Consider the following 21274-nt stretch of genomic DNA (forward strand, 5'->3'; position numbering starts at 1 on the left):
AACTTCGTCCACAGAGCAGGGAAGGCTGGGCTGTGCGGGGCTCGAGGAGGCCGGGATGGGGTGCGGAAGGGGGCTCCCGTCTGGCGGGGGGGGAAGCATCAGGAGGAAGAGCCCCGAGGAGCGCAGCGCCCGGCCGTGGGGGACCGGGGTCGCCGTTCCCGGGGGGGCAGCGGCTCCGCCGGTCTCGCTCGGTGCTGGCGAGGCCGGGAACGGTGCGCAGGGGCCGGCCGGGCTCCGGCCGCCCCGAGGAGCCCCCGCGGCGCTCAGCGCTGTGCGCGGGGGGCGCAGCGTCCCGCCGGGAGACGTGCCCGCACCGCCCTCCGACGGCGGGGGAGAGCGAAACGCAACAGGTCCTGGCTTTGCGGCGGCTTTTCGCGCCCGCGTGCGTGATATTTTTCCCTTTTTGCCTGTAAGGAGAAAAGAGAGATGAGGTCAGAGCCGCGCGGGGACCAGGCGAGACCCCGACGGCTGCGCGCCCCCCCCGGCCCCGACGGCTGCGCCCCCAGCACCCCCTGGCCGGCCGCGGGCGCGCACCCACCTGCCGCGGGAGGCGCGGGGGACGTCGGGGGGCGCTCAGAACCAGCTGGTGAAGTCGAGCAGCTCCTGCTCCTCGGGGCTGAGCGGGTCGTAGGAGCCCTCGTCGGAGGAGTAGGAGGAGACGGGGGAGCCCGCCATGGAGTTCATGTCGTGCGAGTAGCCAGGCGAGATGGTGGGCGACAGGACGCCGGCCTGGAAGGCGGCACTGACGGCGTCGTGCTCGTCGAGCAGCTGCTGCAGGGCGCGGATGTACTCGACGGCGGAGCGCAGCGTCTCCACTTTGCTCATCTTCTTGTTGGCCGCGCCGTTGGGGACGTGCTCCCGCAGCGTGGCGAAGCCCAGGTTCACCAGCTTCACGCGGTTGCGCTCCCGCTCGTTGCGCCGCGCCACGGCGGCCGGCTGCTGCTGCGGCAGGCTGTACCCGAAGCCGCTGAAGTTGAGCCGCCGCTTGCAGCGCATCAGCTCCGGCGAGGCCGAGCGCTGCCGCTTGGCGGCCCGCGGCGCCGACGGCTTGCCGCCCGGGGACGGCTGCCCGCCCGCGGGGCTCAGCTGCGGCGGCGGCGCCCCCGGCGGGGCGGCGGCGGCGGCGGCGGCCACGGCGGCGGCGAAGAAGCAGGCAGGCTGCAGGAAGGGAGGCTGCCCGGCGCCGCTCGCCATCCCGGCGGGGCTACCGCTGGCCATGGGCGAGGGGGGGCGTCGTGCGAGGCGGGGGGCGGCCGCTCCCCGTGCCCCCCGGCGGCAAAAATATGAAAAAAAAAATAATAAAAAGGAGAAGAGACGGGGCGGGGGGGCGGGAAGCCGGCGGCGTTCGCTTAGCGAAGGAGACGGGAGAAGGCGGGCAAGGGGAGAGGGGCCGCGGCGACAAAGGGGAGCGGGCGGCGGTGCCGGGCGGGGCGGCCGGGGAGCGCGGGCGGCTCTGCCCGCCCCCCTCCCTCTCGCCCTCCGTGCGGCGGCCGCGGGGAGACTCGTGGCGCTCGCGTGTGCGCAGGCTGCTTTGCAAAGCCCCTTTTGCAAAAAAGTGGCTGGGGATTGTGTCTCTTATAAGGGGCGGACGGGGCTCGCCCCCCCCCCCCCCCCCCTTCCTACACACACACACAGTCGCTGCCCCCCCGCCCTCCCCCTCGCACACACGCCCGCTCTGCACCTTGCGCCTTCCACGCTCCCCGGGCTTTGCCGAGCGCCGCCGCCTTTGCAGCGCGGGGGGGTGGGGATGGGGGGGGGGGGGGCGCACACACTCACACACACACACACACACACGCTAACACCCCCCCCCCCCCCCCCCCCCTTCCTATATCCCCCCCCGCAGCCCCCGGGCCCCGCCGCACACGCGCTGGCCGCCGGCTCGGCCCCGCCTCTCCCCCCTTTTCCCCCCCTTTTTCTCCCCCCCCCCCTCCCTCGGTGCCCGTCTCCCCCCGCCTCCCCCCGCCCCGCCGCCCCCACCCCCGGCGGGTTTTGTTGTTGCAAGTGCGTGCGCCCGGCGCGTGCCGCGCTCCCGGCCCTGAGCAAACACCCGCGCCGGGGCGCCGGCGGGCGGCGGCGGCGGCCGCGGAGGAGGCGGCGGCGGCGGGCGCGGCCCGACGGGGCGGGAGGCGGCGCGCACGGGGATGCGCGGGGAAGGGGAGCCCCGGGGGGACCGGGTCCGTCTGGGGGGTGAGGGGGATTTGGGGAGGGGGTCCGGGGAAGAGGGGTGCGGGAAGAGAGAGTAGGGAGGTGCGCGGTTGTGGGCTGGGAGGAGGGGAGCTGAGCCGTCGCTGGTAGAAGGAGTGTGCGTGGAGTTGGGGGGGACGACCCGAGGTGGGCCTCTGGAAGGTGGGGGGTGCATGGGGTGAGCGTGGCTGGAGGGAAAGAAGGAAGTGCATGCACTTGGACGAGTCCAAAGTGGACGTCCTATGGCTGTCAGCGCGGCAGCAGGAGGTTTCTTTTGTGGGGCACCATGAAGTCGGGGTGTGCTAAGCACAGCGAGCAGGTGGATGTGCAGACACAGCTCTCCCCTGGCCGCACAGCCCATTCCCCAGGCCACACTGTGCTCGCTGCTCGACGCAAGCGGCATTTGTTTGCAACTGGGGAGTCGGGATGGACCTGCCCAATGAAGGGGAAATTCCCCCTGCTGCCAGGCAAAGTCTTGCATGAGGCTTTGGTCCAACTGTGCAAAAGCAGCACCGAGGCTGAGAGGTTGAGGCTGGCATGACCTGGGGGTCACACCGCCCCTTGGGGCTGTGGGAACATGGGTGGCCTGGGTGACACCGCCAGGCTGGTGGCCCTGATCTTGGTACGTGCAGCAGCGAGGAGTCCTGCACGTCCTTCTCTCTCCACCCTCCTGCCTTGCACATACCCACCTGTTTGTTCAAGCTTGTTACTCCTTTTTCTTGTATGATCTCCACCTTTTTCTTAGCACCTCTCCACTCTGAAAACTCAGAGGTGTGTGCTAGCTGACTGTCAAAAGAAGCAGGACCATTGCCTGACCACCTTGCCACTGGTGGAAATATGGCTCTAGGGAGTCCCTGGCAAGTGGTTGTTGTGCCCAATGCTCACACCAGCCTCAGAAACGTGGCAGGTGGGGACCTGCACAGCCTGAGCTGTTCAGGTGTCAGTGGAAATGAGTGCAAAAACAAGCCCTGGTCTGCTGCTGGCCTCAATTACAGCAGCTGAGGCTGCAGAGATCACCTCCTCTGCCCATGGAGCCCTGACCCTTGCTGGACACGTGGCTTTAACAGCAATAAGCAGCAACTGTGTGTGGCAGAACATTAATATGCACCTGCCAACTTAGCAGTTTTTAGCGTGGCACCATTTAATGCAGACGCATGATGAAAAAGACAGTGTGTCTGGTCTAACCTCTGTCATGCTGTTTATTTCAGGGTTCTCCTCAATGGTCACCGAGTATCTTTCTAATTTTTAGCTTGCTGTCTCATCAAACACCAAATTTACCAAATGATTTTTATCTTCTTTTGGGCAGGACAACCGGCATGCAGCATTCGGTACTGCTCTCTGCATAGGGAGCTCTCCCTTCTCAGTTCCAAGTCTTCTGGATGATTCGGTCAGGGACATCCCTTGTCTGACCTCACTGCACTGGAAGTAGCAGTTGCATCATCAGCTTCATGCTGTGTAATGTTACCGGAGCGAGAGAACAGCAATGCACCAGTGGCATTAGAAAGTGGCAACAGAGATCAGAAAATGAAGTACCAAATTGATTGCAGCCGTGTAGACTATATATGTATGTAGAGTAATACTTACGGAGTAGTCCACTGCCAGAACTAGTATGAAAAGACTGTGGCATGGAAATTCCTGCCCTTTTCCCCAAATGGCAAAATGGGACCAGAATTTCTGGGTCCCCCTTTCTTGAGTCTCAGAGGGCTCTGAACAAGAGCTCTTAAAAAGGCAAAAGACGTGCGTCCCAGAGGTCACCACGTATAACTTGCATGTCATTTCACCTCCAAAGCTCCATTCTCCCCTGGCTCCCTGGGCCTGGGGGGCAATGGGGGGAAGAGCCTTTTCCTCCCTTTACTGAGCATGCCCCTCTCCAGCCGCTGCCACAGAGGAACAAGCTCATCCTTCGTGTTGTCTAAGGTAATGCCAATCTTGGCATCTCTCTGATCTGCTCACTTCGCAGAGTAAGGGGCCTGGGGCTGCCAGGTTTATAGATAATAAAGATTGTTTCAGGGTCCCAGCCTCCACCCACTTGTATGCACAGTCCTGCACCTGCACCTTGAAATTCTTAATTCTAACATAATGATAAATAGCTCTTGCCCTTTTCATTGGTCTTATTGGGCTTTCCCCTTTTCCTTCTTCTTTTTTTTTTTCTTTTTTTCTTCTTTTTTTTTTTAATCTTGAATTGTCAGTACTTTATAGTGTCTTTTTTATGTGCCTAAATTTTGTGTGCCACACTCATGAGGTCTTTTGAAGTCCTTGCCTTTTTTCTTTTTTTTTTTTTTTAAAAAATAACACACACACTTTGGTATGCTTTTTTTTCACCCCTTTTCTTTTTTAAAGGCCATTTACTTTATGATTAAATGCCGTCTTGGAAAGGCAGAATGAAAGTCGTTAATCTATATAGATCTTCAAAGAATCGATACATTCGGGACTTCTGTAGGATTTGTTACACTCCATTTTGTTACAGTAGGCTGCTCGTCTGGATTTGGGCACATGTGTTTCTCTCCCTCCCCTCGCCCCCCCCCCCCCCCCCCCCCCCCCTTCCAGCTTCCCCCCCCAAGAGTGAAAATAAAGTAAAAGGTCTTTCATGGTAAACAAAACCAGCTTATTCTCCACATAGAACACATGAATAGCTGGAAAAAAACTTACAATAAATGGTGCATTTTTTTCTCTGCTGGGTATAGCATTCAAGATCAGTCCAGTATTCAAGAAGCAGTCCATTTTTTGCTCAGCAAGAGAGTTTAGAAAAGAAGCGTGGGGTCTATTCAAGGATCTTTTCCCCTTCACAATTGCTGGGCTTTATGAAACCTATCTTCCATGCCTTGTCAGAGTATTTCTGGGGACCAATTAGTGCTTTGTTGCAAGGCTTCTTTGCTGAATCTTTGAGCAGCAAGAAAAAGCTCTCTTGAGTCTCCCCTTATTTTGACTATTTCAGTCATTACTCAGTGTAATAATTAATATGACAACTGGACGCTGAAGTTTGTATAGAAACACCTCGGCTGCAGGAGAGAGCGTGCAGTGGGTGGTAACAAGCTACAGATCAGACCGAGAAGCCACACACACAAGGAAAAAAAAGAGGGGGAGAGAGAATAATGAATGAAAAGAAAGAGGGAAAGAATAAAGATAAATAAATAGTTGGCGCAACCCAAAGAAACATAATACAGACTTGGAAGGAAAAAAAAAAAAGCAATTAGGAGGCAGGGGAGGGGGCGGGGCACCCCAGAGTGGAGAACTTATTTTGAAACAGTGTCTATGTGAATATAATTTTCAAAACTTTCCTACTTTTAGGAGGCAGGAAAGCAATTTTTGCCAGTGACTATTCCTTCAGGTAAGTCATTTTCAAGGAGCATTTGCCTACACTTTTGCATACTTGATAGACTTAAATGTCTCTTTCTAAGCATGCCTTTAAAGAAAGAAGGACTTCGAGCATTAAAACATGTTGGTGACTAATTATTGCCCGTCCTGCCCAGGGTGGATGGAAGCTACTTCCTGGGACAGCAAGTTGCAGGAGTTTTCTGGTGTTATATCGTCTACCAGAGGAATAAAGCCTGTGGCACCGATGAAGAATTAAAAATGACGTTTGATCAGGGACACTGCTGAATTCTTCTCGAAAAGGCGCCTTGGGATGAACCCTCATCACTTTGGAGACATTTCTTGGGCTGCCAATTAGGGCATAATAAATAATTAGAGGTTTTAAGCATATTAGATACAGCTCATGCTAATGAGCTACATCAGGTCTTGTGCTAACCTGAAGTGACAGTTTGCATATAGGGCTGCAAGGAAAAAAAAAAAAAAAAAAAAAAAAAGGAGGAGGGGGGGAAAAAGGGGAAAAAAAAAACAGCAGCCACCCCAGCCGCCCACCCCAGCCCGTCCCCGTCCCCGATGTCCCCTCCGCGGGTCCCGCAGGGTGCTGCCGCCCCCGGCCCCACGCCCGCCGAGCGCTGCCCGTGGCCCGCCGGTGGCCCCATTGTGCGGCCACGCGTCCCGCGTCCATCACGGCCGGGATAAATCACACCGGGCTGACACCCCCCCCCTTCCCCGCCCCCCCGCCGCCCAACCCCGCCAACACACACTTTTTGGACAGGAAAATTTTGGACGGAGGAGCGGAGGGCGGTAGGGGTGGGTTCCCCTGGCTGTCCCCTCCGAGGTGACAGTCCGCGGGATGGCAGAGGGGTTGGGGTCATGCGTGCTGCAGCCTGGGAGGCGGAACCCCCGGCGGCACGGGGGTGCAGCCGCCTCCCCGTCCCCATCCCAGTCCCCATCCCGGTCCCCGTCCCTGTCCCCCACCCGTCGGCCGCGGTCGCAGGGGCACAGTGCCACCTCCCGGCCACCCGCGGGGGTAGCGGGGCTGGGCAGGGGGCAGCCCGAGGCATTTGCGGGAGCGGGTGGCGAGCCCGGCTCTGCCAGGAGCGGGGAACATGGCCCGGAGGTTTTGCAGCCGGAGGGTGGGAGGATAGGAGTCTCGGTTGGTGCCTAAGGGGAGCTACAGCACCGGGAGACCTCTGGGAAATCCATAGGGAACATCGACCGGGGACACCCCTCTGCCTTATTCACACATCCTCATTCAATCCTCATTTGGGAATTTTTCAGCAGCTTCTAGAAAAGCCCCTCTCCATCGCTCACTGCTCTCTCAGCCCGATGGGGACGTCCCAAACCCGCAGGGAGCCGAAGGTCGAGGATAGTCCTGGTGTCCTTGCATCCCTGCCCAAGCCAGAAAACACACAGCTCTGGGAAAGCCGCTGCTCTCCAAACGCTGCCTAAAGGCAGAAGGAGGAGAAAGCAGTCTGAAAAGCAGCCAAAGTCTGTGGCCCTTTGAACTTGCAGCATGCCGTCCAGGGAACCAGCCAAGTTTCAGTGCAAAGAGCCCTTTTAGTTGTGGCTGAGCAGCACAGCCAGGAATGGCCGTGTGTGGGGTATGCATTTCTGGGGGATGGAAGTTGTTTTCAGATGGAGGCAATGCGGGACATCGGTGCCTACCTGCACATGGTTGGAAGGGAAGGAGTGGGGTTGCATGGTACTGCAGCAAGAGCCCAGAGCAGGACCAGCAGAGCCCAAGGCTCAGGTGCTCACCCAGGGGCTGAGGAACCAGAGCTGTGGGGCAACTTGAAATGCAAGTGGGAAATCCCAGTTAGCAATGTCACGGCGGGGCAAAGAACCTGCACTTGGTAGGCTGAACTACATCTTCAAAGAGAGCTCAGGCAATTTGGATTCAGAAACGGTCCAAAGTAACCAGAACTGATGCAATCGTGTTCATGCTGCAATGGCATTGGAGTGAATGCTAGCTTGTGCATGCATGCACACACAAACTCACACACTACTTTGCTCCAGAACAAGAGAATTTGGCAATTCCTCCTAGCAAGAAGGAGCTTTGCTTCCCTCAGCCAGTGCCTTTTGCTAGCAGGCAATTTCTGAAGGTCCAAGCTGATTAAACAGTGAACCAGTGGCTACACAGCAGTGATATCATTATGATTATGTAGCAATAAGAATACGAGATAAGCTTGCAATATAAATAGAAAAAAATAGTGTGGGAGGAGTCAAAAAAAAAGCAAAAACAAATTACAAGGATTTGGCATAAGCAATATCTAGTGTATCTAGTATTTCACTTTACCTTGTCTTTATTGTCAAGGTAGAGTGAACAGAAGGTGCAAAACATATGAAAAGGGGAGGAGAGGGATGGAAGAAAGGAAAAAGACTTGGTGCATGTGAAAGCCTCAGAGAAGGAAAAAAAGAACAAATGTTAGTAGAAAGAGAAAAACAAAGAAAAAGGAAGGCACAAATGATTGAAAAAATAGATTATGACTTTGGATGACATAGCTATTTTGGTCAGACTTAGGACATGCATCTAAGTGTTTTAAAATCTAGTTGAAAAACATACCATGTAGAGAGGCACGGCATGTGGACAAAGCAAAAAGCAAACAAGAACAGTTACTGGAAGCTGTCCTGCCCTACACAGGGACTACTATAATCAGTGTTATCACCATCCTCATCTCACTGTTGGTTTTTTTTTTTTTCTTTTTTTCGAGGTGGCCTTCAATGCCCCTATCATCGACAGAACTGTGCTGGGTGCTGTACAAACACAGGACACAAAACGCTGCCTCCCATAGTGAACCTGCTGGCTGAACAGTTCAAAAACAGTAGTTTTAATACTGCTGGCAGGTAACAAGGTCAACCTGCCTTTCACCTACTGCACCATCTCTCCTTGCCCCAACCTGATGCTTTGGTGCCAGCAATGTCCAGGGTGGCACGTGGATATCATATTTGGCTGCCTACCTTGGCTGCTAGCCCATAACATAGGATTGCAGTTCATCTCAGAAAGTCACTTTCTACCTGTGCATATGGCCATAGGATGAACAAACAAGAAGTTTCTCTGAAAAATGTATGTTTTTTGTCCAAAGCTCTGAGTTACTGCAGATGTACATCATACAGTACATAATTTCACTGGGCTGGATTCTGACTTGATGGTCATGGGGTTGAACATGGGTTTGGACTAAGATTCTTGCAAGTGGTTCCCTACTGATCAGATTTCCAGCTACTGGATTTCATAACTACAAATAATTCATGGTAAGTCTTGGTTAAAATTCACCAGTCTGAATTTGTTCTGGAGCATGCAGTAGTTTCCCTCAAGGCTCAAATAACTGTGAAGGGCTGATTCTTGTGTTCCACAGAACTTATCTTCATCAGAAAAATGCAGCAAGATTACCTGCTGTGACATAGCCTGTCTTGGTGTAGACTTCAACCTTCCAAATAACAAAATAGACCTTGACCATTCTCTTTTTTCCTTTTCACCTGTCCTCTAGTATCAGGCTATAACTTTCCTTCATTCCTTCAATCTCTCTGGTGACTCTTTCCAAACCAAGTGTTGGCTGGTTTGTGCCAACCCTTTACTAACCATTTCCGAATTCATTCATGTTCCGCCTCTTCCCCTTGTAGCTCTCCATGGTTGACATACCTAAAAACACATGTGCACCTTCTGCATTTCTTCTGCCTCCTCCTTGCTCCTTTTCTTCCTTTACCTCCTTCTCTTTCTCCATGTTGAGATCCATATCCCAGAGCAAGGTTCACAAAGTTAACACCTGTTTAATGCTTTATACTGGGCCTCTGTTGTCTCCAGTGCCTGGTGTGCGGAGCTGTCCCCTGCTCTCTGACCTCTTGGATGCAGCCCAAAGGGCCTCACTAAAAGGCAAACAGTCCAGCTGCTGCTGAGTTGTGCCCCATGTCTGGCACGCAAAGAGAGGTTCCTGGAGAACATCTGATCTCCGATCACGTGGAAGGGAAACCCACCGGTCGCTAAACACACACACAGCCACAGGAACAGACGAGGGGGAAGGCTGAACCCAAGTCAAAGCGTTGACGTGCAGGAATGAAGGCAGCGGCTGACATTGATCTGGGGAAGACAGGCTGCTAATTCAAAGCATGCTGCTCGTCCATGTTGGGCACAGATAGAAACAACATGCTGGAGTGCCGCTGCACGCTGGGGGGGAACCGAACGGGCTGGCTTGTCCGTGTGCCAGGGCTGGGTGGGTGGGGGGCGTGGAGGGAGAACGCCCTCTTGGCACAGCATCTGGGGGGAGGGAGCTGGAGGAGGGGATGGCTTTGCCTCGCTTCCTCTACTTTAAATACCTTTGCACGGAGTTCTGGCCACCACGGTAAGGTCAGAAGGCTTCACCCGCAACCTCCCTGTGTGGGCATTGCCGCCTCCGCAACATGGATGCACAGCACTGCAAGATGAACGGTGACCCTTTCCAGGTAAGCTTGTGGGGCCTGTGTGCCTGCTGTTTGCAGGGAGTCCTTCCGTGCCCCCCCATGCTTGCAAATCTTGTTTCCCGTTCTCTAAGATGTCCAAGATGGGAGGAAACAATGCGTCTGTCTCAACCGTTTGTGGTGCTTGGTTGCCACCGTTGTCCCCTTTAGCAGCCGGCGTGCTTGTCTGGAGTTAATTGTGCTCACAGATGTGCAGTGAGAGCAAAAATGAAAACATTTCAACAGGGGAAAGGAAAGAGAGGCAACAGATCAGGGTCAGGGGACCTCTGTAAATGTATCCTTGCATATATGGCAAATAGAAGAAGCAGCGGAAAAGAGCAGCAGATAATTAGAGGTCTCTTAAACCTGTGTGATGAGAGCAAGCTATCTTCTTCTGTTTAGGGAAAGCTGCTGAAATTATGCACTCTTCCGGTGGAGCTATTTGTTAACTTTTAGCACTCTGACATATATTCCGCCCCCCCTTTTTTTTTTTTTATATGTTTACTGACGTACTTTGAACTCTTTGTTTTGGAAAATACAGGAAAGTACTGAAACCCATGACTTTCGATTACAGGCACTATAGATACTGTAGGAGCAAGTGATGTAATTCGAGGCCAGCATGGTTAATTATTAGGACTGAATTCTGTCCTGCGCGATGCCTCTGAAGCTGGGGACAAGCTGTGGAAGATGTGAAAAAACTTGCTTCATTTCCTGCAAATCTTTTTAGCTACAGAGCAGCCAAGGAAGCCTGGTTTCCTACTGCTTCATGTGCTGAGGCTGAACTCCCCTAGGGATACACTACTGTTCCACCTTGCTGTTTCTCCAAGTTGTCTAATTGCTTGGTCCCGGTGAGATCTGTGGGAGCTGAGCATCTAGCTACCTTAAGAAACTGACTCTAAATGGCTTGGAAACTAGTTTAATTTTTAGGAGTAACTTCGGAATCTTATTTCCATTGAAATATTTCTTCCATTTTTTTCTATACTTTTTTTATATTATTTTGTATATTTTACTTTCTCTGAAACTACAGAAAAAACTTCCTCTGGCTTCAGCAGTGTTGGAATTCACTCTGAAGGTTTAAACAACTCAGAAATGAGTTGGAAGGCTGACAGGTCTGTATTATTGACTTCCCAAACTGCCACGTGTCAGAAAGACAACATCAATCTCTGTGTGAATTAGTTAATTAAGAACATAGATTTGCATTGCACTCAGGCAAACTGTCCCTGCATCTACACATCACTGATGTAAGAGACTGTGCTAGGTCCAGAAATGGTTGTCTGTATTTGTCAACTGGTTCTTATACACTTATAGGTCACATATGCATATCATATAGACAGTGTTTCAATGACAATGAAACAATTTGTTCAACTCTTAATCACAATCACAGCAGTAAAAGAGTAGAATTGTCCCAAAGCTGCATTTCATGTCTATATAAGAGATTGAGAGACAAGAAATTAGAATTAGGATTGAAAATGGATTAGCCTTGATCAACAGTTAAAAAATATGCATATCTATGACAAAAAGCTCAGCAACAGACGTGCCTGCGTTTGTGTTGATGTGTTGGTTCCAGTGTCTATTAATGTATACTGCCTCCATACATATTGATAAGATCTGGGTACCTGTCAGGAAAATAATGGTTTTAGTCTTCTTTCCTCTTGCACTGAAAGCCTCCACCTCTGTAGACAGACTTAGGCACGCACTGAATTTTGTACAAAGACCATCCCAGTGATCTACATTCACATGCAGATGTGAAAAAAGTTAAGCAACTGTCATCATGTTTGCAGGATTAGTGCCTACTGCCTTCTGCAACTGTTTAGCACAACATAAGCCAATTTGCAAGAGTGGGAAAATGAGTGAGAATGGCCTAAAAGTGGCCAATCTCAGCATATCAAGGCTAGTGACCAATGAGAATCTATCACTGTATAAAAAGATTAATTAATATCAAAATTACCTTGTAGGACTTGAGCCTTGTATTATATCCTCTGCTGATGTTCAAAACACAAATTCTTCCTTTGTCACACAGAGTCAAGACAACCTGCAACAGAAGCTGGTCCATGAAGCATGCCTTGGCAAGAACATTTAAAAAAATGTAACTACAAGTCTTTTAAAACATTTCTAGAGCAGACCATGAAAACCAAATTCTTGGTCCACTGAGCAGACACTGGCGTAACTCAGTTCTGTCCTTAGGGTGAATTTAACTTGTTGAGATGGAGAAATCGTAACAGCAAAGCCATGCAGGACCACAATATCAGATGACAGTTTTGGTTACACTATCATAAAATTTCCAGGCTACTGACATTTTGTTTACTTTTTGACACTCCTGTCACTGGTTTCCCTTGTGGTTGCTTCAGATGTCAAATGGCTTTCATTAGCCAGCTGCCACACCATTCCTGACTGCTTTTCCTCTTGGTCCCTACCAGCTAAGAGTGAGGCCAGCTCCCTGGTTGGCTGAGAAACCAGAGAATAGGGAGATGCTCCAAGACATAGCACAGTTGAGTAGGTGACAATCTTCTCTCTGGTCCATACCAGTATTTCTACTACAGTTCCCACCAGAGTTTCTCTGCAAGGATGGAAATCATTTAGATAATCTGTGTGACCACTAGAAATAAAGCTAGGTAGAAAAATCTGTTGCCAGACTCCAGCAATGAATGTTCACATTAGCAGCAGCCTAAAAGACAGCCTGAAGAATCAGGAATTATTTATTTTACAAAAAAAAAAAAAAGGCAGTTCATTATAACATTGCCTCAGAAAATGTAGTCCCATCAAGAGTTTTATGGCTTTTGGGCAGCTGGATTTCATTATTAATCTGTCTGCTACAAAGACTGCTTTTGCTATTTCTAAGGACAATATTTGGGAACTGAGACTCTTTATGTTCTGATTTATATGTTAAATTTAGCAATAGCTAAAACAGGGATGGACTCTGACTGAAAATGTAGGTCTTAATAAAGAAAAATTGAAAGGGTGGATACCTTGAGTCAGGCCTTGACCTAGGACTTGTTGCATCAGCCTCTGTTACAACCCTCTGTGTTGCTGATGTCTGGTGTGATCTTTGAAATGCCATCCAGGGGTGATTTGCCCAAGGCCACAAACAACACACAAATAAGATCTTACTGTGACTTCCAAAAGTTTGTGGTGGTTGTGCTTAAGATTTACAGAATCACAGAATCATCTAGGTTGGAAGAGACCTCCAAGATCACCTAGTCCAACCTCTGACCTAACACTAATGAGTCCTCCACTAAACCATATCACTAAGCTCTACATCTAAATGTCTTTTAAAGACCTCCAGGGATGGTGACTCAACCACTTCCCTAGGAAGCCCATTCCAATCTCTAACAACCCTTTTGGTAAAGAAGTTTTTCCTAATATCCAACCTAAACCTCCCCTGGCACAACTTTAGCCCATTTATGCTGACATTGGAAAAGTTAAACAATTCTGGAAATCAGCAAGCTGTTACCTTCCATGTCAGGTACCCAGGTAATTTTGAAAAACTGGCCCCACTCCATGACTGAGTTTCCTGTTCCTAAAGTGGTGAAATAGCTCTTCCCTATGTAACCAAGGTTTTGTGAAACACGTGTACGGAGACATATTAAGACATTATGGTAATGAGAACCATGAAAACAATTAAAATAAACATTCCTCCTGCTTGGGAGTACTGGAAATTGTGTTTCGGAATTTGCAGAGCAGAAAATCAGTAAGAGTCAGGAACAAACATAAATGAAAACACGTCTTGCTCTAACTGAATCTTTAATCACTGCGGGATTTACAGAAGATCTAAAATTTGTGACAGCATTTCCTCCCCGCTCCTTTTTTTGGGGCGGTGGTGGTATCTTATTTTGTTTTTAAACCAATTTCCATATCCCTCTTATGAATACCACCTCTTCTGATGTTACCTGGAAGATGCAAACAGAACTGAAGGGAAATGCAGATCATGGCCTGTATCTCTGCACAGAGCTCATCTACCTTGCTCTTCTTAATCCTGAGCATTAATGAAAAGGAAGCTTGAAGATCTTTCACCATAGCTGAAACCAAAGTACAGTAATGTTTCCAGTTTTCCCTGAGCTTGATACACCTGAGAAGTGAAGCAGGGCTGAAATGGAGTTAGGCTATTTTTCCGCCATTTTTGAATACCTTCCTCACACATGGAACATAGTTTCCAAGAATGGGTTTTGTGCCTCTACCACGATACATAAGAGCAGCCCCAGAGCTGTCCCTGGAAGCAACAATTGCCTTGATTCCTACTGAAAGCATCTGTATGTCCCCTCTACATCACTGATACAGTGCAAAATGACAGTGGAGAAAGGCAAACCTGGCCCCTGGGGTGAACTTAAAGATTTTCTTGTACTTTTCTTTCAGGAATCTATGTACATTGAAGAGGCCTCAAATAAAAATGGTGTGATTTCTTTGATCTTCTCTTTGAAAGAAGAAGTCGGGGCACTGGCTAAAGTTCTGCGCACGTTTGAGGTAAATGTTGATTTTTTTTTTTCAGGAGACTCGACCATGTCTTTAATTTTTTCCTTTGCAGCAACATTTGCTCAGGGTGTTTATCATCATGTTGCTAATTCCGTTTCATTGCCATAATGGGGTAAATAGGAACTGTATCTTTTCTGAAGTTAAAATTACTTAAAGTCCTGGAGCTCGAGTTGCCTTTTTAAGTGAAAAGTTAGATTTCAAGCTTTTAATTTAAAACCTCCACCTTTAAACGACACAAAGATGAAAAAAAAATTGCATTTTTCTACATTTAATAAGGAAGTATTCCACTGTAACTGCCAGAATAAGATGCAGAAGTGAATCAGTTCATAACCTGGGGTTGACATTTGAGTAGGTATATATATAGTATAGAAAGGCAAATATAACCCGAACATGAGTGGTGGGGCATGAAGCATTTCTACTGGAGGGAGCAACTGTCCTCATAGCTCTTGTCCACCTCAGTGCATCTGATATAAACAAACTCACCACCTCCCACTGGTATTTCTATAGAGGGGGCAGAGGGTACCTCTGAAACAGCACCAAAATGACAGCATTTTGCAGTTTATTCACTTCCAAGGAATTCATGAACTGGCTGAGTTGGAAAGCTTTAGGGGAAAAAAGGAGACATTGACCTTTCAGGACATTGTGTGCCTATTTATTCTTGAAGAAATATTTCCCAGATGTCATGAATGCTGTTTAAAAAGCATGAAATCCTTGTAATTCAGCATGCTTGTATTGCAACACATACAGCTGTATACTCTGTGCTCCCACACTCTGTTATATTGGTTTTGCAACTTTTTTTAAAAAAAAACATCATCACGTGATAGTTGTGCCTGAAAGCAGTTCTGTCTATACTACAGTGTAATAAGTTGTGGTCTGCATACTTTCCATTCATAAACTGAACTGACTGGGAAAGGAAAGATTTGTGCACTATTAGTACAAATGAAAAATAATTATGAGTTATAGGCCATACTTGAATCATTAAGATAAAGGAGATCTCATGCTAATGACAGCAGAGCTGGTCTAAATCTGTGAACTGACTACTGTAACACAGTTCTGCAAAATGTCTGTATGTTGGCAGTAGGTGTAAATGAACTAAGGAAGGCTGTTGATATTTCTTGTTACATGGATTGCCATCTACTAGGCAAATTATTACCAGCTCTAAGGGAAAATTCTGTATGGGATTTGGTGTAGGAGGGAGAGAAGTAGCTGCATCTAGGATGTAACTCTTCTTGCCCCAAAGCAGGTACCCAACTAGGCAAGCTGTTTTCCCCTGCAACTCTGATGGCAACAGTGGGGGTGGAAGCTCAGTTTTAGGAGCTCTGCATTGTTGGGCAGGTGGATTCCCAACCCAATGAGGCCAATTCTTCCTGGGCAAACTTGCAGCCTCCCCCAGCACAAAGGTTTCAAAAGGCCTGGCACAGGTGCTCTTGGGCAAGATTTGAATTCTGTTGGCAATCTTGTCAGGAAATGGATGGACCTTGTCATGTGTGTAAGTGATGGGCCTACATGGCTGAGACAACCTCCACCCTTTCCCGCCTGGGCAATGACCATGGTGTCTCAGAGGGACAGACTTTGTGATCTGAGGCACCTACAGCAGAGCCGGGGAAGGTGGTGATACGCAGGTGATGCCCTCTCTGCTCTGAAAGGAAGATACGAATGGGGACAAGGCAGAAGACTTCCAGAAGATTTTTCTTCTTGTATCCCTTCCCTGCTTGACAAAATCATCTGTGAGAACAAGGTTAGCTACAGGAGCTGGTCCAGACCTGCTGTTGGTAGGCTTGTTTGGAGAAGGAGACCCCGGCCTTGTCCCCAGGGTTACAGCCACTGCGTTGGCGCTGGCCTGAGGAAATGCGGCAAGTAGGTCTGAGAGGGGTGGCACAGGGAGGAGACGTGGCTCTTCCGGCTCTTGCTGCCTCACACAGCCACATGAAGTAGGAAAAAAAGAAAACACAAAAGCCACAAAATACGATCAGACTGTTCCCCAGAGTGGCAGCAGCACCACAGATGCTGGTCCCTGCTGAGGGCCGTACCTCCACAGCTATTTGTCCCAAGGCTGAGGGCCGGCTGCACACGCTGAATTTGGACCCTCCCTGGTCCTGACCACGGCTGGGGCTGCCCAGGCTGTCAGGGTGTCTCTAGGCACTCTGGCGTGGGAATGTAGGCAGAGAGCAGGGCTCTGCCCTTTCTTCCTCCCAGCTGGCACTTAGGAGTTATTAAAGGGCCGTGCCTCCAGCTCTTTGAGGATTCCTCTTTGAGGATTTTGCCTTTTTTCTAGACAGCCTACAGAACTACTCTGGGCCATGAGGGGGGAAGGCAGAGAATTAAAAGAACTTTAAATATGCAAGTGTTGAAAAGAAATCCTCTCTGAAGAGAGCAAGCACAGAAGCAAGCACTCTGAAGAGAGCAAGGCACAGAAGCAAGGTCCAGACTGCAACATGAGGGCTTGAGAAGACACCCAAAGAAGCAGAGACCTCATGGTACTAGCAGCAGCCAGGCTGCCTTTCTGTAAAGCAAGTCTTCATGTGGACATGGGGAGGTTCATCCTCACCTTGGTTTGCCAGCTGGAGCAAAGTTTCTGCTGTTCTGGGAGAACTTGTCACTCTTGTGTTCCTGCCCAGGACGCAGGAGTACCTCCTCACCACCAGGCTCACAGCCTGCCCATGCCCCATTTCCATGCTGAGGTTGCACTAGGCCAGGCATCACCTCCTGTCCCGGTGTCCACTGGAGCAAGAACCCGAGGGGAGCTATGCTGTGCCCCAGCCCGGCCCCGCAATTGGGCCTGGAGGCCTCGGTAACAGGGCCCAGGACCAGTGGCACATCAAGCACCATGGCTGCTCCCCAGTCTAGATGTAATCCATGTTCAGTCAGGAGGCAAAACTCCCAGAGAAAGAAGTGGTGTCCAAACACAGCCCGGATGAACTGGGTAAGCCCCTGTTTTGGGTGGACTGAAGGTAGGGGAGCCGCCTATGCAGGCAGGTGAAGGCACAAGGCCAGTTGCTACGGAGCACATGCACCTGGCACAGACTTACATCCAGAATTACAACTGTGACATCCTTAAGGGAATTTCACTGTGTTTTGATGAATAATCTGTTATTTGTCCTGCACAAACATCCCTCAATGTTGCTCATGCAGCTGACAGAGTGCCACTTGTTCTCACATCTGCTTTTTGCTCAGAGACCCAAACTCTTGCTTTCTGTTGAGGTCCCAGTTACACTCAAGATTGTGGCTAAAGTGAGGACTATGTAGATTGAAGGATTTTTTTTTATTATTTTTATTTTTCCTGAGGAGTCTCCTCCATGTACTGAGCTCCTTATGTCTGCTGGCTTTATGTCCAAAATCTTTTTTATTATGTCTATGTTTCTCTTATTCTTTATTCATTTTCTCTACTGTGTTTCAGTGTTGGACTAATGCATAACCTCTGAAAAGAACAAGCAGATGTAATAGCAGCTCAGTCATGTCTAGCAATAAACAAATCATTAATACTGAGTTGACTTTCCTTTCACACTAGCTATTCTGTATATATATTGGCATGTGGTAAAGATTTGCTTTTTGGTTAAATCAAACCCAATTATTTTCACTTGAAAAGCCTTTTTATACGTAATCTTTATCCATCACAGTGTGGATGTGGCTTCCCTATGGGTTCTGTTTGGGAAAATCTGTCCTCTTTGTGGGCTTGAGGGTGGCTGTAGAGACAGCATAAATCCATCAGCAAAGTCTTTACACTGACTTAATTTTAATAGGACCCGCTGTAAACCAAGGCACTGCTTGGTGCAGCCATACACTGTTTGTCTGAGTTATGGTATTATAGAAGATGGTATATAGGAAGCCAAAACTGGAATTAACATCTGTCTGAAACAGAACATAACATATAAACAAAATATCATGCTTAAAATCAGGAAGACAAATCATAGCCATTGTGGAGTTATGTTTTTTGATTCACTGGACAAGTAAGAAAGCTACAGAGTGTAAGTCCAGGTCAGAAACAGACAGAAATCTTCCAGAGTTCTTATCAAAATTGAAAGATAAGATTACAATTGATGCAAATGTTTATTTTCTCTAGTGATAAAAGCTTATTGAAATTGAGATTTTTTTTTGATTTTTTTTAAGAAAAAGTCCATTTTGAAAGAAAAAAAAGTAAAAAGTCTTCCCCCAAAAGATCGGCATTTCCAAATCTAAATTTATTATACAAAATACTAGAACTAAGCATTTCAATATATAAAAAGGATTGCCCTTAGTTTGAGCTGATTTTTTTTTTCCACATGAATTTATAGATACATTATATTCCTCTGAGGTCTTTTTTCTGATTAATTTACAAGTAGTAGCAGACATCTCAGCTGTAGTACATGTCAAACATTGTGTAGGAAAATATTAAATATTTGCTCAACCCATCATCACACTGGAGCCTTCCACCTCCTCTTCACTGACATGGCCTTCCCAAGAACAGAGTAGGACTTCAGTACAACGTCCAGCCTTCACCAGTGCTACTACCAGTCAGTAGGGCTCTAGCTCACAAGCTGCCCCATTGATTTGCATCAGGTAGAACTACTCCCAGAGTAAATTGCTACACCATGGGAGGACTGGCTGGGAGTAACAGCCTGCACTGAATAAGACCCTGAGCTTTCAGAGCCAGCAAAGATGACTGTGCTCTTTTTTCTGTTTAGTAGCTTACTTTATTCAACAGAAAGTCCAAAGTGACAGATATCCCTTCATCCCTTGGGTAGGTATTGGCTCGGCAGTGTTTTATTTCCAAATCAGGAGAGGCAGGCAGTCACTTTGGCCGGGGGTGTGTTGGAGGTGTCTGCACTGATAGGTGAACACGCCAGGCATGCCTCTTCACCACAGTATGCGTAAGCACAGCTATGATTGTCTTTACTACACCTGAACTCAGTGCTTCAAATCAATGTTTTCACACTGTGCTCTCCTGTTTCCTAGGCGCAGGGCTAGGAGCAGGGCTCCTGGATATAGTGATTGATATGATATGATTTTAAAGAGAGGAGTGCCCTTTTGCTAGGTGGTTGTGGAGTGCCACATGTTCTTGTTTGCTTTTTTGTTTGTCCCACTCCAGGTGTTTTGTGGCTATATTGTGCTGAACATCTTACAGCAAACTTTAGGGCTGGAGAAGAAGTGAGAAGTGATGGATACTAAGGGCCAGCTGCCCACTGGAGCCATTTGTTAGCAGGGTCCCCTCTGGGTCCCTTTGCCTCCTGAAGCTTGTTCATGAAGTGAAGACCATGGCAGGTGTGAGGGAGAAGATGGGGAAACTTTGTCTTCAGCTGAGAAGCTGTTCCTTGGAGAGTAAAGCTGAACATGATGGGTGTCTTGGTCTTTACTTTGGGAAACCGTGGCTGAAGGCACCTCTGTGACTTCCTAACTTCTTTGATCTATGAAAATTAGGCACTGAGTTTCTACCAGTGCTTCTGAAAGTCTTGTTCGGGAAGCACTGAACTAGCCTGTGGTAAGGGTTAAAAGAAGACATCAATTTCTTGTAACAGGAAATGCGAGTAAATCCTTGTTCTGGGAGATTTCATTCAAGTTTTCACTGAATGTTCATTAACAGCACTGTAGCACTGTTGCTGATATTCATCTGGTAATAATTTGGGTATCCTGATGAAGCCAAACTTACTCAATGACAATACTCACATGAACAGTGTGTGGATGGATTTCACAGCTCTGCTTAGTTTCAGCAACCATGTACAGGAGCATTTAGTAATGCATAAACAAAAGGACATACAAATGCCATGGGAAGCAGTAGCCCACAACATTTTTAGGAAGCACCTGTCCCCACTCAAAGTTTCCCAGTATAGCTGTGAAAACACAACTTGTCCAGCAATCAGGCCATTAAGCTTTTTGAGGGAGGAGCCAATTTTTGTTGCCAGTGACCTGCACAAGATTGCTGATGTAGCATAATATCCCTAGTGTGGGGATCTACTGCCGTTGTGTGGCTGTTGCTGCATGCAAGACACTTCCTTCGTAATTTGGGGAAGAAGCTGGAGTTGCTTCATGGTCTCTGAGAGACAGCCAAGGCTGAGATCCAGCTGTGGGGAACGGTAGGCAGGGAAATGGGAAATCTCCTCCCAGGTCTTCTATTACCTCTGCTGTGAATCAACATCCCTATGGTTAAACCCTTTCATTGAAAAATCATGACTTGCACAAAACAGGCTTAGTTTCAACTTGGGGTTTTTTTGAGCTCTGAGAGCATGTCTTGAGACTTTTTTCTAACAGGGAGTGATAAAAGACACAGTGAATGTGGATATTCAAATAATGAAAGCTGAGAATTGTTGCCCTCAGGAGTGCAGGTTTTAAGAAAAAAAAAGCAAGAAATTTGGAGTGACTTCTGATAACTTCAAGGGGTCTGCCAATACTGTACCCTTGTGATCTTGGTTAAGTGTTACTCCTAAATGATCCCTCAGTTCTCAAAGCAGAATCTGTTCTGTGATGTTCACACTATTAATTAAATACAAGTTGAGCAGCTAGCTACCCTTCTACCTACACAGAAGCACTGCAGAAGGTATGAGGCTGTACCACAGGATACAAGAGACTCAACCTTCATGCAGTCCATAAATCTAAGCAGAAACAGGGAAGTACCAACCTGCTTCAAATTCTTTGCAGGTGTAATGAACAAAATAGGTCAGATTCAGCAAAGGCATGTTTAATCTCAAGCCTTGGGCTCAGCTGATTTCTACCAGTTCTAAAATAGGAAAGGCAGAAGTGTTAACAGTTTGGATGTAAATCAAAGCCCAAATATGTGACAGGCCAGATCTTCCAACACCTGGAGTTAGGTTTCATCAACAAAAATTAACTCAGAAATCATGAAGTCTCATCAAATAAATAAATTCAAATTTCTTATTATCTGTCTTTTGAGGACATATATTGTCAAGATTTC

General features: G+C 48.4%; 2 protein-coding genes across 2 annotated transcripts in view; one reads left to right on the forward strand and one right to left on the reverse strand.

The window, feature by feature from the left end:
• Positions 1-573: 573 nt before the first annotated feature.
• ASCL1 (achaete-scute family bHLH transcription factor 1) lies at positions 574-1218 on the reverse strand. The gene has a single exon (XM_035559265.1). The coding sequence runs from the start codon at positions 1216-1218 to the stop codon at positions 574-576; it is 645 nt and encodes a 214-aa protein (XP_035415158.1).
• An 8670-nt stretch (positions 1219-9888) lies between these two features.
• The window catches only part of PAH (phenylalanine hydroxylase), a 38787-nt gene continuing 27401 nt past the window's right edge, over positions 9889-21274 (forward strand). Inside the window, exons 1-2 of the mRNA XM_035559284.2 lie at positions 9889-9930; positions 14275-14382. Of these exons, the coding sequence (XP_035415177.1) occupies positions 9889-9930; positions 14275-14382 (150 nt within the window). The remainder of the gene's footprint in view (positions 9931-14274; positions 14383-21274) is intronic.

The sequence above is a fragment of the Cygnus atratus genome, chromosome 1 (genome assembly GCF_013377495.2).
Source record: "Cygnus atratus isolate AKBS03 ecotype Queensland, Australia chromosome 1, CAtr_DNAZoo_HiC_assembly, whole genome shotgun sequence".
NCBI classification, from domain to species: Eukaryota; Metazoa; Chordata; class Aves; order Anseriformes; family Anatidae; genus Cygnus; species Cygnus atratus.

Coding starts and splice junctions, on each gene's coding strand:
- ASCL1 (XM_035559265.1), bottom strand. CDS start 1,218: ATGGCCAGCGGTAGCCCCGCCGGGATGGCGAGCGGCGCCGGGCAGCCT.